This window comes from Hippichthys cyanospilos, chromosome 2 (assembly GCF_059441005.1).
Source record: "Hippichthys cyanospilos isolate Australia breed blue-spotted pipefish chromosome 2, RoL_Hcya_1.0, whole genome shotgun sequence".
NCBI classification, from domain to species: domain Eukaryota; kingdom Metazoa; phylum Chordata; class Actinopteri; order Syngnathiformes; family Syngnathidae; genus Hippichthys; species Hippichthys cyanospilos.
In genome coordinates this window covers 10,572,038-10,595,179 of record NC_142370.1, presented here as the reverse complement: position 1 = coordinate 10,595,179, position 23,142 = coordinate 10,572,038, and the positions used below count along the sequence as shown (strand labels likewise).

Below are 23,142 nucleotides of genomic sequence, written 5' to 3'. Positions count from 1 at the left end.
TTTGTTTGTTTGTTTTTTGTGAAAGACACTTCCTGGCAGTACATCTCTCCTTAAATTTGGCATATGCTGTACAGTTCTCTCCAAAAGTATTGGAATAGCAACGGTAGTTCCTTTGTTATTGTTAAAGGTACTTGGGTTTCACACCATAAGTTAAATATAAGACAAAAGTGGAGAATTACTGCTTTTATTTCCTAGTATTTTCATCTTGATGAGTTAAACGACTAAGGACAGAGCACCTTTTGTTTGAAGCCACCTATTTTTCAAGTGAGCAAAAGAATTGGAAAACAGACATTATTAAATGAACATTTAAGTGAATAGCTTTGAATATGTTATGGCCTGAGCCTTCCTTGCAATATATTTATCGATTTAATAAACTTTGGAGCTACATCTGTCGTGGTATCCCTAGGCATAATTTATCCAGCCACTCCAGAAGATGCATCGACTAATACAGGGGTGCCCAAACCTGGTCCGTGAAAGCCGCTATACCGCATGTTTTTACGTTTCCATCCCCTCAACACACCACCTGATTCAAATGATCAACTCATCAGGATGCTCAAATGATCATTCTTATCTGTGGAAAAGTTATGTATGGGCTTAAAACGTTTTCTGTTATAGAATTTCGCAATAATTTACCTCTTCATGTTGCATTGTATTAGCTCTTAATTTGAAAAGAAAGCTGTACTGCCACTTTGCAGCATTAAAAGGCATGAAATTCGATTTTATGAGAATTTGATGGGTATTTGGGTGTTTTATAGACATAAGGTGTAATCTTTCAAGAATATAGGTATGAATTTTTGAAAGAAAAGCGTAATCTAATAATCCTATTATTTCCTCCTATTTTTCCATGACAAACGCTATATGCACATGACATCACAAAGAGGAACTTTGATGAACAGATTAAAATGTGGGCGTGAGAATAAAAGCAGGAAGTAGCTTTTGCTGAAAAAGCAGCAAGTGCACTTTTGCGCTGGCTCTTGCAGATCATATAAGGTCACTCGGTGACCATCGTACACTAACTATTTTAGTTCAAACGCAATTTCTTGCTTTTAATTTCACAAATTGTTGTCGGCTAGTAATCAATTACAAATACTTTGTATGGTTGCATCTTTTTAAGAACAAAGTTGTGGTATAACAAAGTAGTTTGATTTTTTTTTCTGATGAATTATCATTTACGAGGGTGCTTGTATTTTACCATGCAAAAGAAAGTTATTCTATGAGAATTGTAATTGTAAGAAATTATGAGAGCAGTGCAAGTTGTTTTTAACTTTTCTTCTTCAAGTTGTCTTCAGCATTTTTGTTACCAATCCCTCTGTTGAGCAGTTTTTACCTACTTCACAGTCATAACGGCCCTCTGACAGAAACTAGAAGTACAATTTAGCCCAGGATTAAAATTGGGTTTGACACCCTTGCTTTAGGAGAAGAAGTTCAGTTTAGTAAGATCAGCCAGGTTCTTTGTGAAATGATGGAACCTTACAAGAAACGTTGTACTTCTGAGATTTAAAACAGTCATTTTGTGGATAAATGTGATTATTTTATCAGGACCTTGTCGTATATATTTTGGAAAAAAAAAGTTTTTGTAGTATGAACATAATCTGACAAAATATAGCCATATTTTGGTGGGAAAACATGACAACACTAAGAATAAAACAAGCTGTTTTTTGTTTTTGTTTTTTGTTTTAGTTGTACCATTATAGGATTGTAAATGTGGACATAAAAGTGGTGCATATTGTTAAGGAAAGAGCGCCAATCACACCAGTTTACAGTCGTATGTAGAATAAAAACTTCTACTTTTACCGGCCTTTTTAAACAGCAGTATCTGTCGTACAAATACACAAAGATTGCATTAGTATTTATACTCTACTTTCGAGTATCTCCGGCTGCAAAGTGCTGTTTGAGGCATGGATCAACGTGTAGGTGGAGCCCAATGTCAGACCCCACCGATCGAAAGTGGTCAAAGTGGCTATTTTGACGTCCTTCTGGGGGAACGGAGGGTTGTAGGGCCACGGAAGCACGTCCATCATGTGCAGGGGCCGTAAAAGTTGGGAGTGCATGTTGATTCTGAACGTCTGGACCACTGGGTTCAAAAGTTGTGGTCAAAACATGTTCTCAGTACAGAAAGGACTGGATGCGTTGCAGTACCACTTAAGACCAGCAGAGATCGCACTCCCCCGATGATTGAGGTTAGGTGTTGTGTTGCGGCAGTCTGTATATAGTTTGTTATTCTTCATGTTCAATCGTGTTAAAATAATTCTAAGCGTCAAGTAACAATGCAGCGCATCACTAAAGAAATAAGGCGGGTTTGACTATGTGTCAGGCAAACATTTAGCTCCATCCCACATTTAGCTTCACCTTGAACTGCAAGCAAGCTGCAGCCAGGGCTGCTTTCACTCAGAAGTAAATGCCAACGGTTCATTTTTGTGCGCTGGGTGTACAGTTAGTTAAAGGCCACAAGGGAGCAGTGTCGTGCCCCCTGTTTCAAACTTCCAAGGGCTGAGCTACTTGACGGATTGAAGCAGAAATGGGGACGTGAGACGACGACCCCTCCACTTTTTATATATTTTTTTTATTTTTGCATATTAGAAGAAATGAAGTTTAAGTAATCCAGTTTACAAGTGGAAACGGCCTTGAGTGGCCCAAAGGTAATTTTGTGGAAGGAAGCTTCCTCACAGACAGGTGCTGTTTAAAAATACTCTTGTTGGCACTACATGGACATTCTTTCGGGTCGTATGAAAAAGCTTTACTTGACGGTGACGAGTAAATAATGTCAACTTGAGAAAGCACAGAAAACGACACCCAGATGTATCATTTTTTAACGATAGAATTTGATTTATTTTGTGTAAGATTTCAATACACTAATTCCAGAGATTTCAATTTAGCTGGCAGGCTTATCTTGGCTTTTGCATACACTTCTACTCTGATGTCTTCAATTACTTGACAACCAAAAGACAAAAAATGCCAATAGAGAGCTCACAGAGCATTTTTGTTTGAAATACTAAAAAAAAAAAAAATGAGTACAGTTGTAATATTCATTCAAATTAAGTCAATGCCATGTCACACATTCATGAGCAAAATAATTTAAAATTTAAATAGCAGGGCATACTCTCAATGGAAGACGTAGAGTTGAGAAAAATATTCTCCACCTCACAATAATGACAAAAATCCATGTTCAATTTTGTACAATCTATTGTGATTGCGGATGCAGTCTACTCGATGTGTCAATCTGCTACATACACGCAGTGTCTTCATGCTTACAAAAGATGAACACGACTTGGCTTCAAACGACACATTAGGCACGTGGATGGAGTGCTGCGGAAAACACTGTAAGCACTTTTTCTTTGTTTTTTGTTTTTTAAACTTTATGTAAGAAACTTATTGCTAACTAAACAGTAACAGGCAAACGCGATCCATAATTGTAATCAGACCGATGGTATCCATTCGCTGCTTTCTTGTCCGCCACACTGCAGTATACACACTCACAAATGCGCTTTAAACCTCGTAAAAAGCCACCATGGGTGCAAACATTGATTAGCTTTCTAGTGGCATTCACTGTTTGCCTTTTGCCTCCTTTCTATGCAACAAATGCAGAGTGAAAACAGCACACTTCACAGTGTTCAACACTACAGCCAAAATGCACATTTTCCATAATACCATCACTGAAATCCAACTTTGAAAAGTCCGTTTCAAGGGGACATAACTTTTGCTCAAAGACATCGGTGTCTTAGCTACATTGTTGTCATTGCATGGCCTCATTCCCACATGTCCAATAACAGCATAATAGATTAATTTTGACCTTTTAGCATTTTATCGCTATCCGGCGGAAACCTTGTATGCCCAAATATAGTCTATAAATTCTATTGGTCTGTCTCCACTTTGTTTTTATATTTTGCTCAATTTTAGCCAATTCAAAGCAGTGAAAAAAAGGGCTTGGAAACAAATACACCAATACTCTTGTAGGCAACTTAGTATGCTTGAGTAGCTTTGCAGAAGTGTAGCAAAACTCATTTGTTTTCTCGTTCTGCAGAAGCTGTGTGGCTTTGTCGCCTCTATTTCATGATTTTTAGATGTTAACAAGTGAAAATAGTAAGGTTGGCCAAATTTAAGGTGGCTGCTTCCTTTAAAATCGATGGTTGTGACACTTTGTTCCAGAAGGACCCTCATGTGTAAGTCACCTTTCATATTAATCATCACTGGGTTAGTTGGCCTAATGTTGTGTTTACTGCACCACTCACGGCTTAAGACTTTTAAGAAGGTATCTGTGAAAATGTCCTAGGACACTCTTTTGCTTTAGTGATGTTTTCAAAAGCGTTTTGCACGCTGGGAGTTAGATAGAATTGATAGGATATCAAAATAACAACTGAATGCTTTTTTGGGGCAGTGTTGTGTTGAAATGAGTGTACAATAAAGCTGTATGTGTAAGTAACTCCCGAGTATTCACCGACACTAATACCAAGTAATGATGCCAATTGCACTTTTGATGTTTAAATTACCTCCAAAAAACAATGAGATAATTTTAAAGAAAGACCTACACTACTCACAAAAAGTTAGGGGGATTCGGCTTTTGGATAAAATTGCAGGATGAGCCCAAAATGCTATTGAACATTTACAAGTGAGCTTGATGTGACCTTCTGTAAGCTTTTGAAGGCACATGTCCAACTGTTAAATGTTTCAGTAGTTTTGCACAAGTTGCTGAACGGCTAAAGTCGCAGCAGATGTTTGATCTTTGAATGGACCATAAAATGTCCTTCTTCAGAGCTAGTGTTTAAACAGTTGCCCTCATCACGCCGTTCACATTTTAACATCATGAGCCCAAGACGACACTTAACAACGGATCAACAGTCCCTTGCCATTGTGATGCTTCAAACAGGACATTCTCAGACAGAAGTGGCCCCTGAGCTTGGCGTGTCATAAGCAGATTGCAGCAGTGATATCAAAACTGGAAGAGTCACAGAAAGACTGATGTACCTCAAATGGAATGGCCTGCACTTTCTCCAGACCTGAATCCCATTGAAAACCTGTCGGATCGGCTGAGTTGCCGTGTAGAAGCTTGAAACTCTGTACCCCAGGGCACATGACGAGATATTGAGATGTTGACATTTTTTGTTGTGGTGTTCCAATGCATTTTTGAGCGCTTTCTTCTACTTAAATCTCTTACTTTCGTGATATGATATCACTGTTCGATGAATTTCCCCTGCTGAAAGCCAAACATCCCTAGCATTTTGTGGGTAGTGTCTGTATTCCAATATCCTTCTGAAATCCAGCCTATTCGTCGGTGGCCCCTGTTGTGTTCAGTTTGTATCAGCAAGACAGCATAGTGAATCCCACCCAATCACATGGGCATCATTATAATATATATTATAATATTATTATAATATATAAGATATAAACCAAAAACAAGTGTCCACTACAGTGGACACAAAAGAATACGACTAGGTTCCAGGAGGAAAACAAGCGTTCAAGTGCTGAACGGCTTTGCATAATTGATGTATTTTTGTCATTATTTTCAAAATCATGTGCTCGAAAGACAAACTGACAGGGCTGATTCTTCAGGTCTGAGTCTTCTTTTTCTGGAGTCCTAGCCGTGGTCCAAACCTTACCAAACACTGTTTGGAAATACTTACTATTAAGACAGATTTCTTTTGTATTGACCTAGGTGGCATCCAGCAATTGAAACTAGTACTACTCACAAAGGTATCATGAGTATTGGGTCAAAGGTCAACCTGCTGTTTTGGACAATTTGGGAATGAGAAAATATTGGTACCAGGAATTCCTCCTAGAAATTATTCTGGTAGCTTCAATATTATTGTAAAATATAGTTTACAACACCTGATTTTTTTGTTGTGAGCGTAAGCCTGGGTCGCATTTAAATATGAATTGAATGTTTCTTTTTTCGGCTTAGGGTTTTATTTAAATTGACACACTAGGGCATTCCAAGTTGAGTCTTGACTTCTTCAGTGCCTTGGAGGTGCCTCCAGAGGAAGCACGGCCACACTCCAGCATCCCGCCCTCCCCCACTCAAGCGTAGAAACTTTCTACCGAGCCATTTCAGTCCTTCAATATCCTTCAGCTTCTGGCTTGTCAGCTGCCTGACTGAAGCTCACACAGTCACACCGACAGACGCCCTGAGAAGAGGAGCCGCTGCATTTCTTTGAGCTCTGGTCCAAACTGCGCTGAAGGCCCAGGCAGGCCGTCTGGCCGCAGCGCTGATGGTGACCTGTGGCGAGAAAAGCTCTTTTTGTGCCCGGTAGATTGACAATTGAGCAGGATGGGGCTTGCCGTACCTGAGGTGGTGACTAGCGCCTCATGACAAAATGTGCACAAAGAGAATGGCCAAGCCAATGTTGAGCAGGATGACCATGCAGATCATGATGGTGTTGGGGCTCTTGGGAAACAACAACAACATGTCAGTCCAGAAACAGTAGTGCTAGAACACTTTCAAAATGCAGTTACTCTACAAACCAAGTGTGAAAGGTCATAATACAGTTATAGGCCTGCTTAAAGGCCTGTAATGACAATTAATCGATGAGAAAAACTAGACAACTTTTTCAATTTGGTTTGGCTGGCTTGTCTTTCATTTTTACCTTGCTTGTTTTTGCACTAAGGATTGGGCGAACATTCACAACGCCCACCAGGAACTTATGCTACGTACAGACAGTAGGGCTTAATGCTCAACGTTGGTTTTTTTCGTTAAATTTAAGGAGTAAATTCAGGAGAAGAAGGACGGGTTTTTTGGACATGGTGTTTTGTGAAAGAATGCAAGCAACTTCTGTGTAAAGGAGCTTGTGGGTGCACCCTAACCCTAAACCTAACCCTAAATCAAGAGTGGTGGGAGAAAGATGTGCTTTGTTTCATTGACAGCGAGTCTTTATACACATCTTTGACAAAAGATTGGATATGGATTGGTTTCAGGACCACATACCCAAATGGCTGAGGTCACATTTGAAATTTCGATATTGGCCTCAGGGCTCTAGGAATAATGGGAGTTAATTACAGTACTTGTCTGATTAGCTGATGTAGATGTAACATTGGCCTCCAAGAAGGCCTAATGAGAGACCGCAACCGGCTCTGCTAACTAAAATGAAGTAAGGAAATGTTTAAAGTCCAAAACGCATTTAAGTCCAAATGCAACAACAATGTGAGTATCTGCCGCCATCCTACCTCCTGCTCCAAAGACTCTGCAGTCACATCATGGCTTGAATTCAACATCGGCGCCTTCAGTCGGGCGTCTGCTTTGGGCTCGGGTCTCAAGGCGGGTTTGACGCTGTTGCTTTTGGGTTCCGCGGGCTTGGCGGGTGTCTTCTGTTCCTGGTTACCTGAAGGTTTTGGAGGTGGAGCAGGGCTGGGTTGTCGCTTTGCTGGGGCTTTGGTTTCCGTTTTGACCGAAGGCCTGCTCGCCCCCCACGACTGCTCTCCATCGGGGACCGTCGGAACTCTTTCGAGCTTGAGGTCGTTGGCTTTAGAATTTGGGGTGTTGGCTCTCGGCACCGCTTTGGGGACGGGGCGTAGCTTTTCCTCGTCATCCGGGACAATGAAGCTGTTTCTTGCGGATTGGGGTGCGGACGTTTTAGCCTCTGCGTCACATTTTTGCAGGGGTTTGATTTCCAAATCGGACCCCTGTTCGCTCTTGGTGCTATGGCGACTCGGGTTTCGAGACAGGTTGCGACCGCCGGTGCCCTCTGGTGCTGCGGGAACAGGAAGTGGAAGTGAGGGCGTGGTGGGCCTGCTGTTAGGTTTACTATTAGCTTTACTAGCTTTTTCGTTGTTCCAGTTGCCGGCACCAAGGAGTTTGGGGTCCTCCTTGATGAAGATGCCTGGACTGGGTGAGGGCGTGCGTGCTGGGGATGAGCCCGGCATGAGGCGGTCCAGTTCATTCACGATGGGGCTTTCAGGCGGCGTCGGTGCAGGCTCTTCCTCGGCTAACAGTGGCTCATGCATCACAATATCTGTGTTCTCACTTCCTTCCCCGACTTCTGGCATCACTCTCTTCTTCAGGTACTCTGGACCTTTGCACAATCAGTTGAATAAACATGAATTAAAAACAAACACACACACACACAATAGTTAATAATACCCGGTGACTATAATACCTCTTTACACACACACACAGTGGACAATTCTACAAAAAGGAGGCTTTAAAATGTTTAATGTTAAAGTGTATCATCCAACTAAACTTCAAAGTGGCACTCTTTTCTTCTTCCGTTTGCTGTCTGTTCCTAGGTCACATAATAATTCTTCGTCTTCATCATCACAATTATTAGTATTACCATAATTCTTATGATAATTACTTTCACTGTCATCATTGTTTTTTATCACCACTGAAATATCATCACACTAGAAGCGATTTGTGCATAAAGTGTATGTAAAAAAACAAAACCAAAAAAACTTGACTTCAAGTGACACCAACTGATGATTTTCATGGGTATGTTCCCCCAAGTAAAGGCCTGACACATATTCTGACTTTCCGCGAACGTTGTCCCTCGCTGTTCAGATAGACTTAGCAAGGCATTTGTTCATTTGGAATGAAACAACTAAGACTTAATTCACAGTGCAGCCTGAAGGGACACAATTCGGATTTGTTTTTTTTTTGTTTTTTTTTCTATTTGATCTTCTAATGGTAGTATGGATGACGCAGATCCAATTTTTTTCAAACGCGATACAGGCCACTTGATACAGGTCGCACAGTGGCAAAAACATCTGAATAAGGTCACATCAGGCACCAGTATGGACCTAGCTTCACTCTTTGCTTCTGTGTGTATTTTTTTTTCTACACTGACTGACATGCATTAAAAAAAAAAAAAAAAAGGGAAAAAAATGCTGCTGCTTGTGTATGGCAGCATTTTCCCGCATTTGCAGACGGGCACTGAAAGTGATATGATCCCTCAGTCCAAATAAGAAGTTCCTTTTTTTAGTCATTCAAATGTGATGACCTCGGCAGCGAGCCTCTGCAGAGGATCCGCCGGGTCAAGCTACATGACACAAACGCGCTGCTAAAGTGCTGATAAAATGTCTATCACATGAATTCTGATTTGTGCTCTCACATTTGCATTTTTGTTGCAAGGACCTCTGTTTGCATTTTATTGTTATGGCCATATGGACATGGCGGGATAGGAAGTGAAAATGTCAACCGGGGATAGGATTTTAAGGTAAGCTTTCATTCAAGGGTTAGGGTTTCAAGTGGTAGTTCCGGTTTTTAGTTCGTTAACTGGCAGCTGTTTTCTAACCAGTTCTCCATATTACCGGCCATTTGAAGGCCTTCGTACTGATCTTTCAAGGCCCACAAATAATTGTGTTCTGTTACAATACAAGCACTGAGCCTGCCATAAGAAATTATAGACTAACATAAATCTTATAATGTATATCTTAAAACATAAGCGATTAAATAAAATTGTATGATTAACTCTTTCACCAGATAAAAAAGACTTTTTGTTGGACTTCCCAAGTGCTGTTTTTTCTCTGATAACTGATGTAACAGACTGACATTCTCTTCCTAATCTTTTCTTTCATGCAAAAGCTGTGCTGAATTCAAATCCAAAGCGATATGAAACTGTTGCCTACAGTGGTCTGTTAATCATTACAGTAGTTGACAAACTGGAATTTCACAGAAGAATTGAATGATCTTAGATGTCATAATTTCGGGATTGTCAGAGCTATGTTTTTGTTTTTTTTTCAGGCTCTTGTCTGACACCGGGTTTGAACAACACATTTTTTTTTTTTTTAAAAAGGTATTATACCTACATCACTCTGTCACAAACCGAAACCGAAATTCCTTTCAAGGCCGTTTGGCATAGCTGTGTGCTGAACTAGCTTGCGGCGTAGCAGCACAACTTCATTTATGTCTTCATATTTTTCATATGTAAGTCTGCGCGGCGCTTCAGCAACAAGCTGCATGAGTCGGATTCTCTATTCTGTAGTGACAAATTAACTACTCCGCTAACAAATAGCCCTTTCCACCAAAAACAAATGAGAGTTTCCTCACCATGCATTAATGTGAAATGCATTTTTTTTAAGAGTCTTTTAAGTCAATTTAAAGTCAGGGTTTCAGATGAAGTTTAGGGTATTTAATAAAAGTTTCAAGAAGGGTGAGCTGAGCATAACACGGAGCGCAATTAACAGCGTTAGCATGATGATGGCGACCACTCACCTGGCTGGTAGAAGGAAGGTGAAAGCTCTTTGGCCACCAGCCTGGAGATGCTGGACTCACTGTTGGCGGCTTGAGCCGCCTGGTCGGCGCCGTCTGCCTTGCCCTTGGCATGGGTGGACCTGAGGGAGACACATGAAGCATGTTTTCACAGTGTGGACATTCCGCCGGTTCATCAAAGAAGACAAGACTATGTGACATTTTGTAACTTCGGCTTGACAAGTATAAATTGTGAACATTGAAATTTCTTGGTGATGTGTTCTGACTGACTGGAGTTGACAAAGCGTAACCTCACACTGAGCTGAAAATAGCCTGCTGAGCTGTGGGTTGCTTGCGGCGTCCCACTGGAACAATTAGACACTCCTGAGGTTCCCTTTGAGATGAGAACGTCCCACCTGTCCACTTCTTCTCAGCAAGTTGCAAGTCTTCATTTACTGATCATTACATGGGTATTTCTCGCCCATTTTTAGGGGTGCCCAAGTACCCCTGATTTGAATCCCAGAACCCCCTAAATTCAAATGATCTTTTTTGTTTGTTGCTTATGTCTTTTTTCATAGCAAGCTAGAGAACCGACTCAGTATATTCCTGCAACCTAATATTTTAACATTATTAAAGCAAACGCCCCCACCTCCAAAATGGTTTGTTTTACTAAATCCCTCCCACTTTTTAATTTTTTTATTTTTTTTATTTTAATTGGTTATCTGGTATCTTCCGATAGTGAGCTGACAGCATAGCAAGTGATAGCGTTGAAAAATATAGCGTATTAGCTCACAGTGTACGTAGTGAATACCTGGCTTATGTGGAAAAATCTGACCAACACTCTATTATTATTACTACCCTCATTGTTGCTGACTTAAATTTCAGCGCACTGTTCTTGTTGTTAGGTACTGCGACATTTGTTTTGAGAAAAGGTTTCTGCACCATTGACTACATTTATATGCAGTCAATATTCATTTTTTTTCCAAAACATTCTGAGTATCTCCGTTAACACGCATTAGCAAATGGTGTTATTTTAATTGTGTTATCCCAGATCACTATCTAAGTGCTTCAGTGCAAGTGTTCAGCCCTTGGACGGGGGACAATGTTGAAAAATGAATGTTCAAAAATCTTTTTAGACCATTACGTTTTTCTGATGCTTGAAACTTTTCATGCACCCCTCATATTATACCACGTTTTGTAGTACCGGTAAAAAATTATCTTGGTGAGACGAAAATGACCACACACTGCTTTCTTTAAGTCATCTATGGTAAAAAAAAAAAAATATTGGATTGTACCGCCAGCACCATGTACATAAGTAAATAATCTCCTGTTACCGCAACATGTTTCACAGTGGCTGAGAATCAAATCGACATTTGCATTTCCCGTTTTCGGAAAATCTTCAAGCAAGCAACATCAGCTACTGATTTTTTTTTTATTGTCTCCCTTGTATCAAGTGAATCTCGTTTGTGGTTTCCTCCAAACATAAGATTGTGTTTTATAGCGGTGCAAATGGCAGCCAGCGGCAGTTCATGACGGCCAAGAGAGAGTGGTGACAGATGGCCTTCCCGTGCGCGCGTACGCGGGGCCTTCAACCTTCTCAGCAACGAGGGCCCACACTCAGCAATAACGAATATGCAGTAAGCAACAAAAATGACAGTCTCAGAACAATCCTCACATTCAATACTAACTGTAGAAATGAAGTGTTATTGAATACCAGTAATGATAACGTACAAACATTGCATGCTTGTTCTTGTTATTATGCTTATTTTGGGCCACCAAACATCTGAATTATTCCAAGCAAGGCGTGTTCTAGTTTGTGCACACATATCAAATTGGAATGTTTGATACTTTTGTAACAGATCACATGTGCTAAATGTTGCGCACTAATTTAAACAAGGTATCATTAATTGAAACAGAGGTTCTCAAAATGGGGTACGATATCCCTTGGGATTAAAATTGCAATGTTGAGAGATGTATTGTAGTATACCATACTGCTAAAGTATCATACCATATACTGTAATAGTTTCATCACTGTAATGCATAAGATGGTCCAGTATTGCGCTATCGTACAGCTGCAGAAATCTACACACCTAATTCATACTGTGCTGTGCTGTACTCTGTTACATGTGTGTTATGCAAATGTCATGGGTGATCTGCTTTTTTGTCCTGCTGCCTGTTGATGGCGAGATATTCTGTCACTGTGGCATGTGCCACTGGATCTGTGCGAAGGGTCCCATTTAACTGCGTGCGGAGCATTAGCGGGCAGAGCCAATGCAGAAGAGTGACTTAGTTTCTATAAAAAGATGTGCTCGAATGATGGTCTGCAACCCAGGGCTCCAGTCTTTCGCCCTACTGCTATGGCTTTCATTTAACGTTGGAAAATAGCGACTTAGATCCCCTAAATTTTAATCGATACTGATGTCATCCAGAGGTCCCCAACCTCCGGTCCGCGGCCCGGTACCGGGCTGTTAACTGTTACCGATGTTTAGAACTGATTTAGTTTATCCTTTAACAGTTCATTCATTTGTGATTTGTTTGTCTTGAGCTTTGTTTTTGGCGCCACTTCTGGCTGCTGTTGATATTACATTTTGGAGTGAGGAAGGACAGTGTTGCTTCGATTGAGAACAGTCGCGCACGTTGGTCTGTATCTCTGTGAAATCTGGCCCATGAGTGTCTGAAAGTTGTCCTTTCTTTGTTAGAATGGACTCTCTGCATTTTTGTTACTGAACCAGATGAGCTTGCAAATGGCGGCAGCCTCAAAAGTATTTGAGACTCCCGTCATCGCATCTGTGTGAAGAGAAAAACAAGCATTAGCTTGACGTTAATGGTGAACTCATATTTTATGTGCACTTTATATTCTCTTCATATTCCCCCCTGTTGACTGGTCCGATGTGACTAAAACGTTGGGGACCCCTGATCTAGATTATGGAGCAACACGTGAGGAATCCTCTGCTCTACAACATAACTAACGTATATCGCAGAGTACAAGTTGGGTTTTTTCCCCTCATTTTCAACCCCCATATTAGGGGGGGTGACTTCGAACCGCATATCTCAAAAACAGACCAATTTTCTCCACATATCTGTGTTTGAATTACATAAATTCAAATGTGAAATAAGTAATACCATGTCATGTACAAGGCTTAAAATTATATATACCTCTAATTTGATATAGTATGCTTCGGTTTTAGAGTGTTTGCAGAGAACATGCAAAAATGGACTTTTGCCAAGGGCTGCCTCTTTGTTGTCAACAGCGTGCTGCGTGGCTGATTTTTTGAGGTGGACTTTGACGCATTATGAAAAGGAAAAGACGGCTTGACTTGTCCAGTCAAGACAAAAATTTGAGAGCAGTGGCACGCATGAATGTTAGCAGATGGGGGGGAGAAATACTGAGAGAGGCAACTTTCCTCGCTCTGATATTGCCTCAGTCATCACTTGGTAAAAAAAAAAAAGGCTTCAGGAAAGCATTTTCGGAGGCCTCCATTCCAAACAAATTGGACGGGGTCCGAAGATGACTACTCGTGGAAGAATAACGATGTTTGAACCAATGACGTGGATGAAGAAGAGGACGTCCGGCAGTTGTATTCCTACATTAAAATGGGAGGAGCCATTTGGCGTGTCAGATTGTGATGATGACAAATTGAAATTCAGCTGTTAAAAAAATACTGCATTGAAACGTCAAATCATTTCATTGTTGCGTCATCATTTTCAGCATTTGCATCTACGGGCATGTGTAGATTGCTTCGCAGTCTAGTCTCGCTCCCGCCCCACCCCCTCCTCCCATAACCGCAACATAATGTTACTCGATATGCATTGTAGGAATGCCTCTAAAAGTACAGTAATTTCATGGTTTTAATAACACACACTGTGTGTTTTAATTGGAAAGTCATGATCTATGTAACCACTGAAGTCAGGGTTCCACGTATAATCATGTTTTTGTAAAATTCACCCAAATTGCAGTAAAAAAGGTGGGGTCGACTTGTACTCGGAGAAATATTTGCCAAATGAACATTAATTATACCCTGTGTCAATTAACTGTTGTTATTCCAACATCCCATTGCAACGTTTTCTCATTAGCCCATATCAGCATTTCAGTTCACACTTCCCAAAATAGCCATTCTTTTTCCAATTTCACTTAAGCTCACAAATCTGATTTGTTGCCAAATGTTACAGTTATGATGGACCGACGTAAATTGCATAGATCAGCAGTACGCCATAAGCTGGGCTGCACAAGTAAGGCTGTGTGGGCTACGTTTATACTCCACTCATTTGTCACCTGAGCACTTGCTTATGAGGTGTGTCATATTTATATCCAAGCAACCATTTGACACCGCAAGTGACGCAAGACGGACCTACTTCTGCGACCGGGAATTGTTTGCGCCCAAATGCCAGTCGATTTTCTCACCAGGATAAAAAAGAAGCTCTCGGTGTGGGCTTAAAAAGAAAGGGTCACCCTAATTGGGCTTAAGAAAACAGTTTGAGTGTGTATCTGCGAGCAGGCGGGAAAATAGCGTGAGGGAGGGGGATAATCAGCTGTTGCATTCCCCTGTGATTGTGATACAGCAAGAGTGCGCCTGTCCTTATTTAGTCAGGGTTCCTCCGTGACAACAGGCCCCCCGAATGTGCGTCATTTACGCCCCGTTCCAACACACAAGACCCTTCCAGACGCTCGTCTGCCAGCATATACAGCAGAACAATGTCCACACAGCGTCTGAACATTTGTGAGGGGAGGACAAGTCTGGCTCGGCATGCGCAGCGCTCGCTGGACATTTATTTTTAACCTGTCTCTACTGGCACCAGATTACAGGAGAGAATGAGGAAACCTGGAACAGATGTGTCACTCCCTCGTTATACAACAACATATTTCAATGCTTGAGCTTTTGTAGGTTCGCGCAAAGGAAGAAACGAGTCGGAGGTTTGCTTGCAAATCACCTTTCCCTATTGAAATGAATGGGAATGCCATTCATTTGTTCCAACCTCCACCCCAAACATTTCAAGTTTTTATTTGTATAGCCATGAGTCAGCATAGTCTTCAAGAGTTTCACAGGTGAAAAAGACGTCACAGATAGGATCGCACAGAACATTACAAAATACACAATGGCATTCCCTTGAACAAAGCTCTCAGAAGAGAAAGGGGAAAACTCATTAAAAAAAGGAGAACAAAAATACCACTCCATGTGTCTCCGGCAAGACATCAAAATGGATTTTATATCTAGACCTGTGGGTCATAAAACATAAAACATTGGAAAACCCGGATATCCTGTACTGGGCACATTATGACTTAGAAGGGTAGTTCCAAGGAGGCAAAAGATTTAAACCAAACACCACGGGCAGAGCACGTATGGCAGGACGTTGCACTTTATGACAGCATAGAGCAGGAGTCACCAACTCCAGTCCTTGGGGGCAGCTATCCACCATGTTTTCTGTGTAACCCCATCTCCCATGCACCTGAGTTAAATGATAAGGATAATTATCAAGCTTTTGCAGAGCTTCTTCTTCTTCAAATACTGACAAAGTTAAAACATAACCAATCAGAGGCTGATGGGTTTTTTTTTTTTTTTTTTGAGTGGTGACCTCTTGAAAACAATGACCAATGGTCAGTGCTTTACATTCTCCAAACCAAGTGTGGCAGAGGAGGCAAGACAATAAGTGAAATTTAAAATATGGTTAGGTTTTGTTGTAAAACACAATATACTGTTTGCGTACTGTCTGGCGGCAACATTGAATTGAGAACCCTGGAAAATTGTTGTGTGATGTTTGTAAAGGACTCAAAATGAGCACTGGCACCAAGACCGCACCCAAAACAGCGCTGGCAACAACTCAACATGTGTGGTACACGTACAAGGCAGCAGTGTCCAGACCGTCAGTGGCTTTTCAAAGTAACAATCCACTCCATAACTCTTGTGTAATGCTTATACATGAAGGGAAATATTTGGATTTCCCTGTGCTGGGACGGTCATCTGCAGTCCGTCAGTGAAAGTCATGTTGCTGTAAACAAGGGGATCATTTTAGGCGCAGAAGATGAAAACACCTTGTACGGTCACATATGGATTGTGGACAGCAACAAGGGATATTTCCTCAGAGAGAAAGTACACCGTAGTCAGCTCAAATTTCAGAATTTTCTTTCATGCAAAGGTCCCTTGCAGACTTATCAACTAATAAATTGTCCCGATCCAACTTCACTCAGGCTCATGTGGTCTCTAAGGGAGCTCTCTCTTCTGCTGTCTTTAGAGCAAACAGTAGGTACCTTACATGTTTAGGTTGCGTACTACCAAGATTTACATGTGTCCTTCAAGTGCTCAGACCAGATGATCTTCCACAAAAACGCCCAAGTATGCATGCACTAATCAGAAAAAGGATAGTATTCAGAAGACAAAAGTAAACGGTAAACCATGACCTCCAACTACATTTTTATACTATTTCTGTCCCTAAGATACCAACAAAGGCTTGGCCATCGTGGGAGTGATTCTTCTTAACTGTTTAAGAATGTGAAAGAGAAGTAAAATTGAGCCTTGTTTGGTACTAGAATGTATATCTGTGTCTCATATACAAAGTGTGTCCGAAATGTTCCAAGGTGGGTGTCACAAAATATATATTTAAAATCCAAACTACTAGTTTTCGCCCTTGGTGGTCACGTAACATATTTTCCTAGTTTCTAAGCCATTACAGCGTCACTCTTTTTTTGGAGCTTCATCATTTGGGATTCCATGAGTATGGGTGTTCGTTGTCCACGGTTTCAAAATGGCTTCCCTTCACGACCCCTTAAAGTTTGCTTCAGCATAGGAATCTTTTCCTTGGCCAGGTTCCTCAGCCAAGTGTTAGACGCTCGGGGCATTGAGAGCAGGCACCAGGTGTCTTAGCACAATGATCTTTTGGTTTTTGTAGATATGCGGCAGAATCCTCTGGCTCACATTGAAGGGAAAACTTTAAATGATGTCTCGTCCTGGAAAATTTCTGGAAAGCGTTGAATGTTTTTGCTCCACTAATTGGCTATTAAAAATAATGATTGATAATGAGACCTTCGTCGTTTTTATGATTGAACGATTATACTTTTCACCGTTCAATCATTTTTAAGCCATACATTTAAGGGCTTTCTTTGATCTTACCTGGAAGCGGCGATCTCCGCCTTCTGCTTGCCGATGGCGGCGGCCCGCTGAGCTCCTTCCACGGCGCGCTCCACTTTCTGCTTGATTTTGGTTCCTTTCAGTTGGATCACTCTCTTCTTCACAGCCTTCACCAGCATGTTGTTCATGTACTTGCCTTCTTCTTTGCCGCCCTCGGCGAAGGTGGTGCAACCGTAGCCGTGTCTTTGGTTATTCAGCCACTCGCCTTCGTACTTGAGGCCGCTGGACCTTTCACTTATTCCATATCCCGAGCGCTTGTCGTTCTTCCATTCGCCCATGTAGACTTCTGTGGTGGTGGCGTCGATGTCCGCCTCAACGGGGGGGAAGTCTTCTGCGCCAGCCAGGCTCTCGTCTCCCATGCTGATAGTGGAGTTGGTGTCGCTGGCGTTGGAGCTCAAAGCCGATTCCGTTCTCAGGAAACTGATCTTGCTCTTCTGGCTGGATAGCGAAGTGCTGGACTCTGATTTCTTCAGCTTGCCCAGCAGAGCGCTCCTGCGAAAGAGACCTTTCTTTTTGGGTTTTACCGCCTCCGGGTCCACCTGGAGAGTGAGGGCAAAGCCTCCCCGCGACGGTCCGAGTTGGGCGGGGTTGCCAACGGGAGTGTCGTCACCGGCCACGCCTGTGGTGGTGATGATGGGGATGTCTTGCTGCAGGACCGTGCCGTTGCTGTGCTCGCTGCGAAGGGAGGTCAGGGAAGTCCGGAGAGGAGAGCGGACGACGGCCGCCATGCCGTAGGGGACGCTCTGACGGACGCCATAGCCGTGCCGCATGCCGCCCGTGAACTGACCCTGGAAAGTCCCTGAAAGCATACAATGGCATTGTTCACTTTGAAATGCTAAATCTATGAAATTAAAAGCTATACACTTGAGAATAGATCTGAGGGTTAGGAAAGTAAGCCCCAATTAGGCAAATGGAGGAGTGAGAGTCAGAGCTCGAATGTTTGGATTTTGTTTTGCGTTTTTCTTTATGCTGTTTGCATGTTCTCTAGATGCCTGTGTGGGCTTTCCCTAGTTCTCAACCAAAAATACAGCATATTGCATGTAATGGTGGTGAAACGAGTCCTTGAGAAAAGCGGCTGCTCCAACTTTAGCGACTAGAGGCGCCAGCTGCAAAGAGCAGCACAAAATGCTAGCATAGCAGCATTAGTGGCTAGCAGCACTCAACTGCCCCATGTAAGGTCAGAGAAAGTGCTGTTCCTACTGATCACTTTTTAACAAAGCAGGCTCACTTAAATGTGCTATTTTAGCCAGCAACAATTTCTAACGTGGTTTTGGCATTACTTGGTTTCATAAACCAAATGGAGAAATCTGTTGTCACGCATTGTTTAAACATATTTTATGAATCGTTACATTCACATTATCAATATAGAATAGATTCTGTATTTTACCCTGATAGCCTTTCCTATTTTCTCCTGATGTTTAGTGATGGTTTTCTGTCAAGTTCTGTTGTAATTATTAAAATTGAAAAGCTTGAAATATTTCACTTTGTAGGCGCTGAACTAATACAGTGGTTCTCAGCCTTTTTTCAATGTATCCCTTAAAATAGAGCGCTGTGCCATAGGCATCTGATTTATTCAACTTTGAAACTACATTGTTAATGGTAATTCTAGACCCTTTTTTTCAAGAACTTTACAAAATAACATCTGTTTTATTTGTTGTCATTCAATTGTGAACCTTGTTTTTTTTGTTTCATCTTTGTTAAAAAAATAGCATTGCACTTTGTAAAACAAAGACATACAGTGTTGTGCAAAGGAGTCGCAACAACGATTCAGCAATACATTGCTTCATCTTCCAATTAGTTTACTATTAATTTGAAAAGAACGCTGTACTCTTCCAGTAATGGCATTTTCTGATAGCTGCAGAAAACTTTTTAAAATCTCACATCCCCCTTGCCTTGAAGTGCCTCCATATACGTATTTTATTAAGCAACTACACTCCACAAAATAGCTTGTGCAACATAATCTGTTTCATTGGAAATGATATCATAATGAAAATGCAAATTTTTTAAAAATAAATGAACAAAAAGGCATATGATGTTTTGTAAAATACCGTGATTCCTCAAATATAAGTTTTTCCTCCAAAATGAAGGCCAAAAGCTTGGGTACATCCTATAAATGGTAACTTAAAGATTAGATTTTTTGTTTTTCAACACGTTGATCTATCAGTCATATAAGCCAAGTTTTGATACACAGATGTGCCATATTCTTACTTACAATAATTACCGTAACGGGACGAGCAAGAGGGCAGCAATTGCCTTTTACCGCTAACAGCAGCTCGTGTTAGCTGAGGTTGTTACGGCATTATTTTCAATAAAAGAAGCGAGCATACTGAACCAAACTGAACCGTGGTCGTGTCCAATATGACTAAAACAGAGAGGATCATGTCAAGGTTATGACTCCAGCTGAATCAATTAAGAGTTTCAAAGTATGGAGCTGTGTGCATCGGTTAGAGAACACGGAAAAATATTCCATTTGAATTGTTCATTGTGGTCTTTTGGCATATACGCACAATCATAAACTTGGTGGAGCATGAATGGTGTGCAACTTCAGGTATTTATGGAAATATGAACTCGAGCTGTGTAGCGAAGAAAAGGAAAAACAACCGCTTCGAGCACATTCAACGTTACATTGTTTTGCTATAGTTTTAATATATTTACATAGCCAAACTGTTGTTGTGTCCAATACATGGTAACAGAAAAAAATTGAATAAAATTAAGCGTGCGTCCTACACACATGTGCCTTCCACACTTTAGCCTTATGTTGCTTCAAGTTCCAATTAATATTCTCTTCATTTGAAAATAAAAATGTTCTACTCCTGTCTTGAAATTTATCGAAAAACAAAAAAAAAAAAACAACTTAAATTAGATTCACTGTTAACAGCAAAAATCCTGTGAAAAGCTTACATACGCCCTGAAGTGCCTTCTCCCACCCCGAGGGGTACACGTACCCACATTTGAGAACCGCTGAACTACTCCAACATACAAGATGCTGTTTTTGAAATAAATGATTAGGAAGCGGAAAAGAAGTGAGTGTAATGTTTTGCTCGTTGGTGCCAAGCCATGAGTAGTCAACTGGTTATTTGCTCTCATGCTAAAATGGATATACGTGGATCGTAGCGATGGCAAGGCGGCCGAGAGGCCAGCAGGGTATGCGGGGGGCTTTGGACTATTATTACATGCGGACATTTGGCCCCAACCCCCACTCTGATGAGTCAGCTGTGGAAAGGGCTAAAACGCCACTGTTTGTTGCCAGTTTAAGTCACAGAAATGATGACAAGAAGATGCTAAGGTTGCTATTCGCTCCTCCTTGTCGTTGCTGGCAGAACAGCTTGTGGACAATTTCAACATTGGTCTCAACATTAAAAAAGAATGAGTGACTCAAACTGTATTATGTTAGAGTATTAGCTGATGAGATGGTGTCAGATTGGGGAATGTTGATTTTATGATGTAACGGTTGACAACATCCATCCGTTCTTGGGAAATCCGATTCAGTGTAGCAAGGAGCCGGAACCCACTCTGGCTAACCATACCACAAACTGGTATTGGTATCGGACTGGATCCAGATTCAAGTCATTTTTCTTCAATGATTTTTGCCCGTTTTAGTGTTTTGTGGTCTTTACTGTTTTGTTTTTTAATTGTTGTAAATGGCTTTATATTCTTTGAAATGTCATTGTATGCCCGATGCTTACTCAATGTACAGCATGTTCTACACCACAATGTTTTTTTGTTTTTTTTAATTGAGTTCAAAACCTTCTCGACTCAAACAGAGAAAGGGGGACTAAGTAGACCTCAATTGGGAGCTTTGGTACTTATCCGGGCCGTATGAATAGAAACTGATGTACATTTGTATTTGAATTTGTTTGCATTTTTCAAACCAAAGGGGCTCTGTGGTTACCCTAATAATAGTATGAATGCCAAAGTCATTTTAAGTTAGTCTGGCAATAAGAAATACTGTGCTTGCATGTGAGCATCTTAAACCGATTTATATTGAGCAGTTTTCCAATGTAGCTGAGAGTAGATGCTTACACTATACACCTCAGGGGGTACATGGGATTTTAACAAGGTTTCTTTAGATATCAACAAATGAAATGTAATGCTCTAGGATGCCATGACAGAAACAGTACATTATCTTTTCAAAACAAGTACAAATGAATTGGAACATGAAGCAACATAAATTAAAACTAATTAAAAGTAAAACTAAATTGTTTTAGTGGCTCATTTGCAAAAGAGTTAGCCTCTATTATTTTTTACAGACTTGCATTTCCAATACTGATTCAGGTCTCAGCGGGCGAGCCAGCAATCAAACAAATTTAGCCCTAAGGGCCCGTCAAGAAACTTGGTGGGGGGTTTAAACAAGGGTCCGGCAGTTACCAGCAAATCTGATTTAATGCTTTTGAATGCCATGACAGGAATAGTACAGCTTTTCAAATTTAGAGCAAATTGATTAGAACATGAAGCAACTTATTACTACATTGTTTTATTTTAGTGACTTATTTGCAAAACGTTTGATGCCTTTTTTTTTGAAACTTTTTTAAAACACATTTTGATTAGTGATGCAGGAGAGCCAGAAATAAACCAGGTGATGTTCCACAATCTTATCTCGCTGAGACAGAAATAGCACAGGTTTTCTTTTCGAATTAAGAGCAAAGCAAATGAGTTGGAAGATGGAGCAACCTATTGCCAAATTGTTATCGTGTCTCCTTTGCAAAATCTTTTATGCCCTTATTTTGTTGTTTTGTCTAGGCACACAATCTGACAGGTGTTACGCCTGCAAATGTAGTTCCAAGATTGAACTAGAGCTGTGTATTCTGAACAACAAGTCGAGCACACGCACGTATGTGAAGGGATGACTTAAAATCCCTGCACACCGACTTCAAATCTTGTCATCTGTTTTTGTAGGGGGCTAGCTGCCCCTCATACACCACCGTCGGTTTGCGGGTACTTGATTGAAAAAAACGATTTTTCCAGGCGGTTACATCATTGACAAAGTGTTGAAAATACCCGTTTTATGCGTGACCACCGGGGCACTTTTTTTCGACACCCCCGGCCCGGATTCCTCCACGCAGGAAAACGAAGGAGGCCACGAGCGTGCGGCCCTTACCTCCGTCGGCGTAGGTTTCGGTTCCGTAGCCGTCCTGAAGTCCATTGTTCCACGTGCCCTCGTATTTGGCCCCGCTGCCCACGCTGAGGCGGACGCCGTACCTCCCCTTGAAGCCGTGCGTCCATTCCCCACGGTAAATCCAGTGGCCTTTGGTTTCGACCCCCAGACCGTGCCGCTTGCCCTGTGACCAATAGCCCTCGTAGGTGTTGCCGCTTGGCCAGGTGTAGACCCCCACCACCTCGAAGCCGTAGTTCCAGGAGCCGGAAAACTCGCCCTGGCCTTTGGGACCGGTGCAGATGCCGTGGCCGTGCGCCTTGCCGCCCTCCCATCCGCCGCAGTAGGCGCCGCCGTCGTCGAACTCAAAGCGACCTCCGCTCATGGCTGAAGATTAAAACCTCCTTGGGACCCGGGTTGCCTTCCCGGGACATCCAAAGCGCTCGGAGAGATCCCGGCTGCTCAACTTGAGTGGGCCTTGCCGATTTTTCAGCGTGTCCATGAAGATCCGCAAAGAAACTTTTGCGGGACTCGTTCAAAGGCGGAGCTTCTCCGGGCTTGTCTTGAGTGAGTCTCGCCGCGGTTGTTTCCCCACAAGCCGGGCGTCTTTCATGGCTTTGCGGGCGGCCGCGAAGAGGAAGCCCCTGTCCCCCTGTGTCTCCTGACTCGCCCTGTCAGGCGAAACATTTGAGCGCACCTAACAAGGCACACGCACTCACGCACACGCCGGTCCAAAAATACGGGCCAATCCTGGGCCAGAGTCTGGGACCGAGGCGTGTGCCACCGGCGTCTTTCCTCTCTGGACGACTGGCGGG

General features: G+C 41.9%; 1 protein-coding gene across 2 annotated transcripts; it reads right to left on the bottom strand.

The window, feature by feature from the left end:
- Positions 1-2,802: 2,802 nt before the first annotated feature.
- Positions 2,803-22,978, bottom strand: jph2 (junctophilin 2). Of its 2 annotated transcripts, XM_088408757.1 has the most exons (7): positions 22,334-22,978; positions 17,218-18,034; positions 10,139-10,257; positions 7,746-8,000; positions 7,156-7,679; positions 6,279-6,379; positions 2,803-6,211 (listed from the first exon to the last, which is right to left on the bottom strand). In XM_088408757.1, the coding sequence occupies exons 1-6, from the start codon at positions 22,710-22,712 to the stop codon at positions 6,299-6,301; spliced, it is 2,175 nt and encodes a 724-aa protein (XP_088264883.1). In that variant the 5' UTR covers positions 22,713-22,978; the 3' UTR covers positions 2,803-6,211; positions 6,279-6,298. The 2 variants fall into 2 exon arrangements, with proteins under 2 accessions (XP_088264883.1, XP_088264882.1); XM_088408756.1 differs by having other exon boundaries at positions 7,156-8,000.
- Between the last annotated feature and the right edge of the window lie 164 nt (positions 22,979-23,142).

Bases quoted from the DNA above. Each gene is read 5' to 3' on its own strand.
- jph2 (XM_088408756.1), bottom strand. From the start codon at position 22,712: ATGAGCGGAGGTCGCTTTGAGTTCGACGACGGCGGCGCCTACTGCGGC. The intron at 10,258-17,217 runs GTAAGATCAAAG...TGTCTCCCTCAG, and splicing joins GCGGAGATCGCCGCTTCCAG to GTCCACCCATGCCAAGGGCA. The intron at 6,380-7,155 runs GTAGGATGGCGG...TTGTTTCCCAAG, and splicing joins CAGAGTCTTTGGAGCAGGAG to AGCCCCAACACCATCATGAT.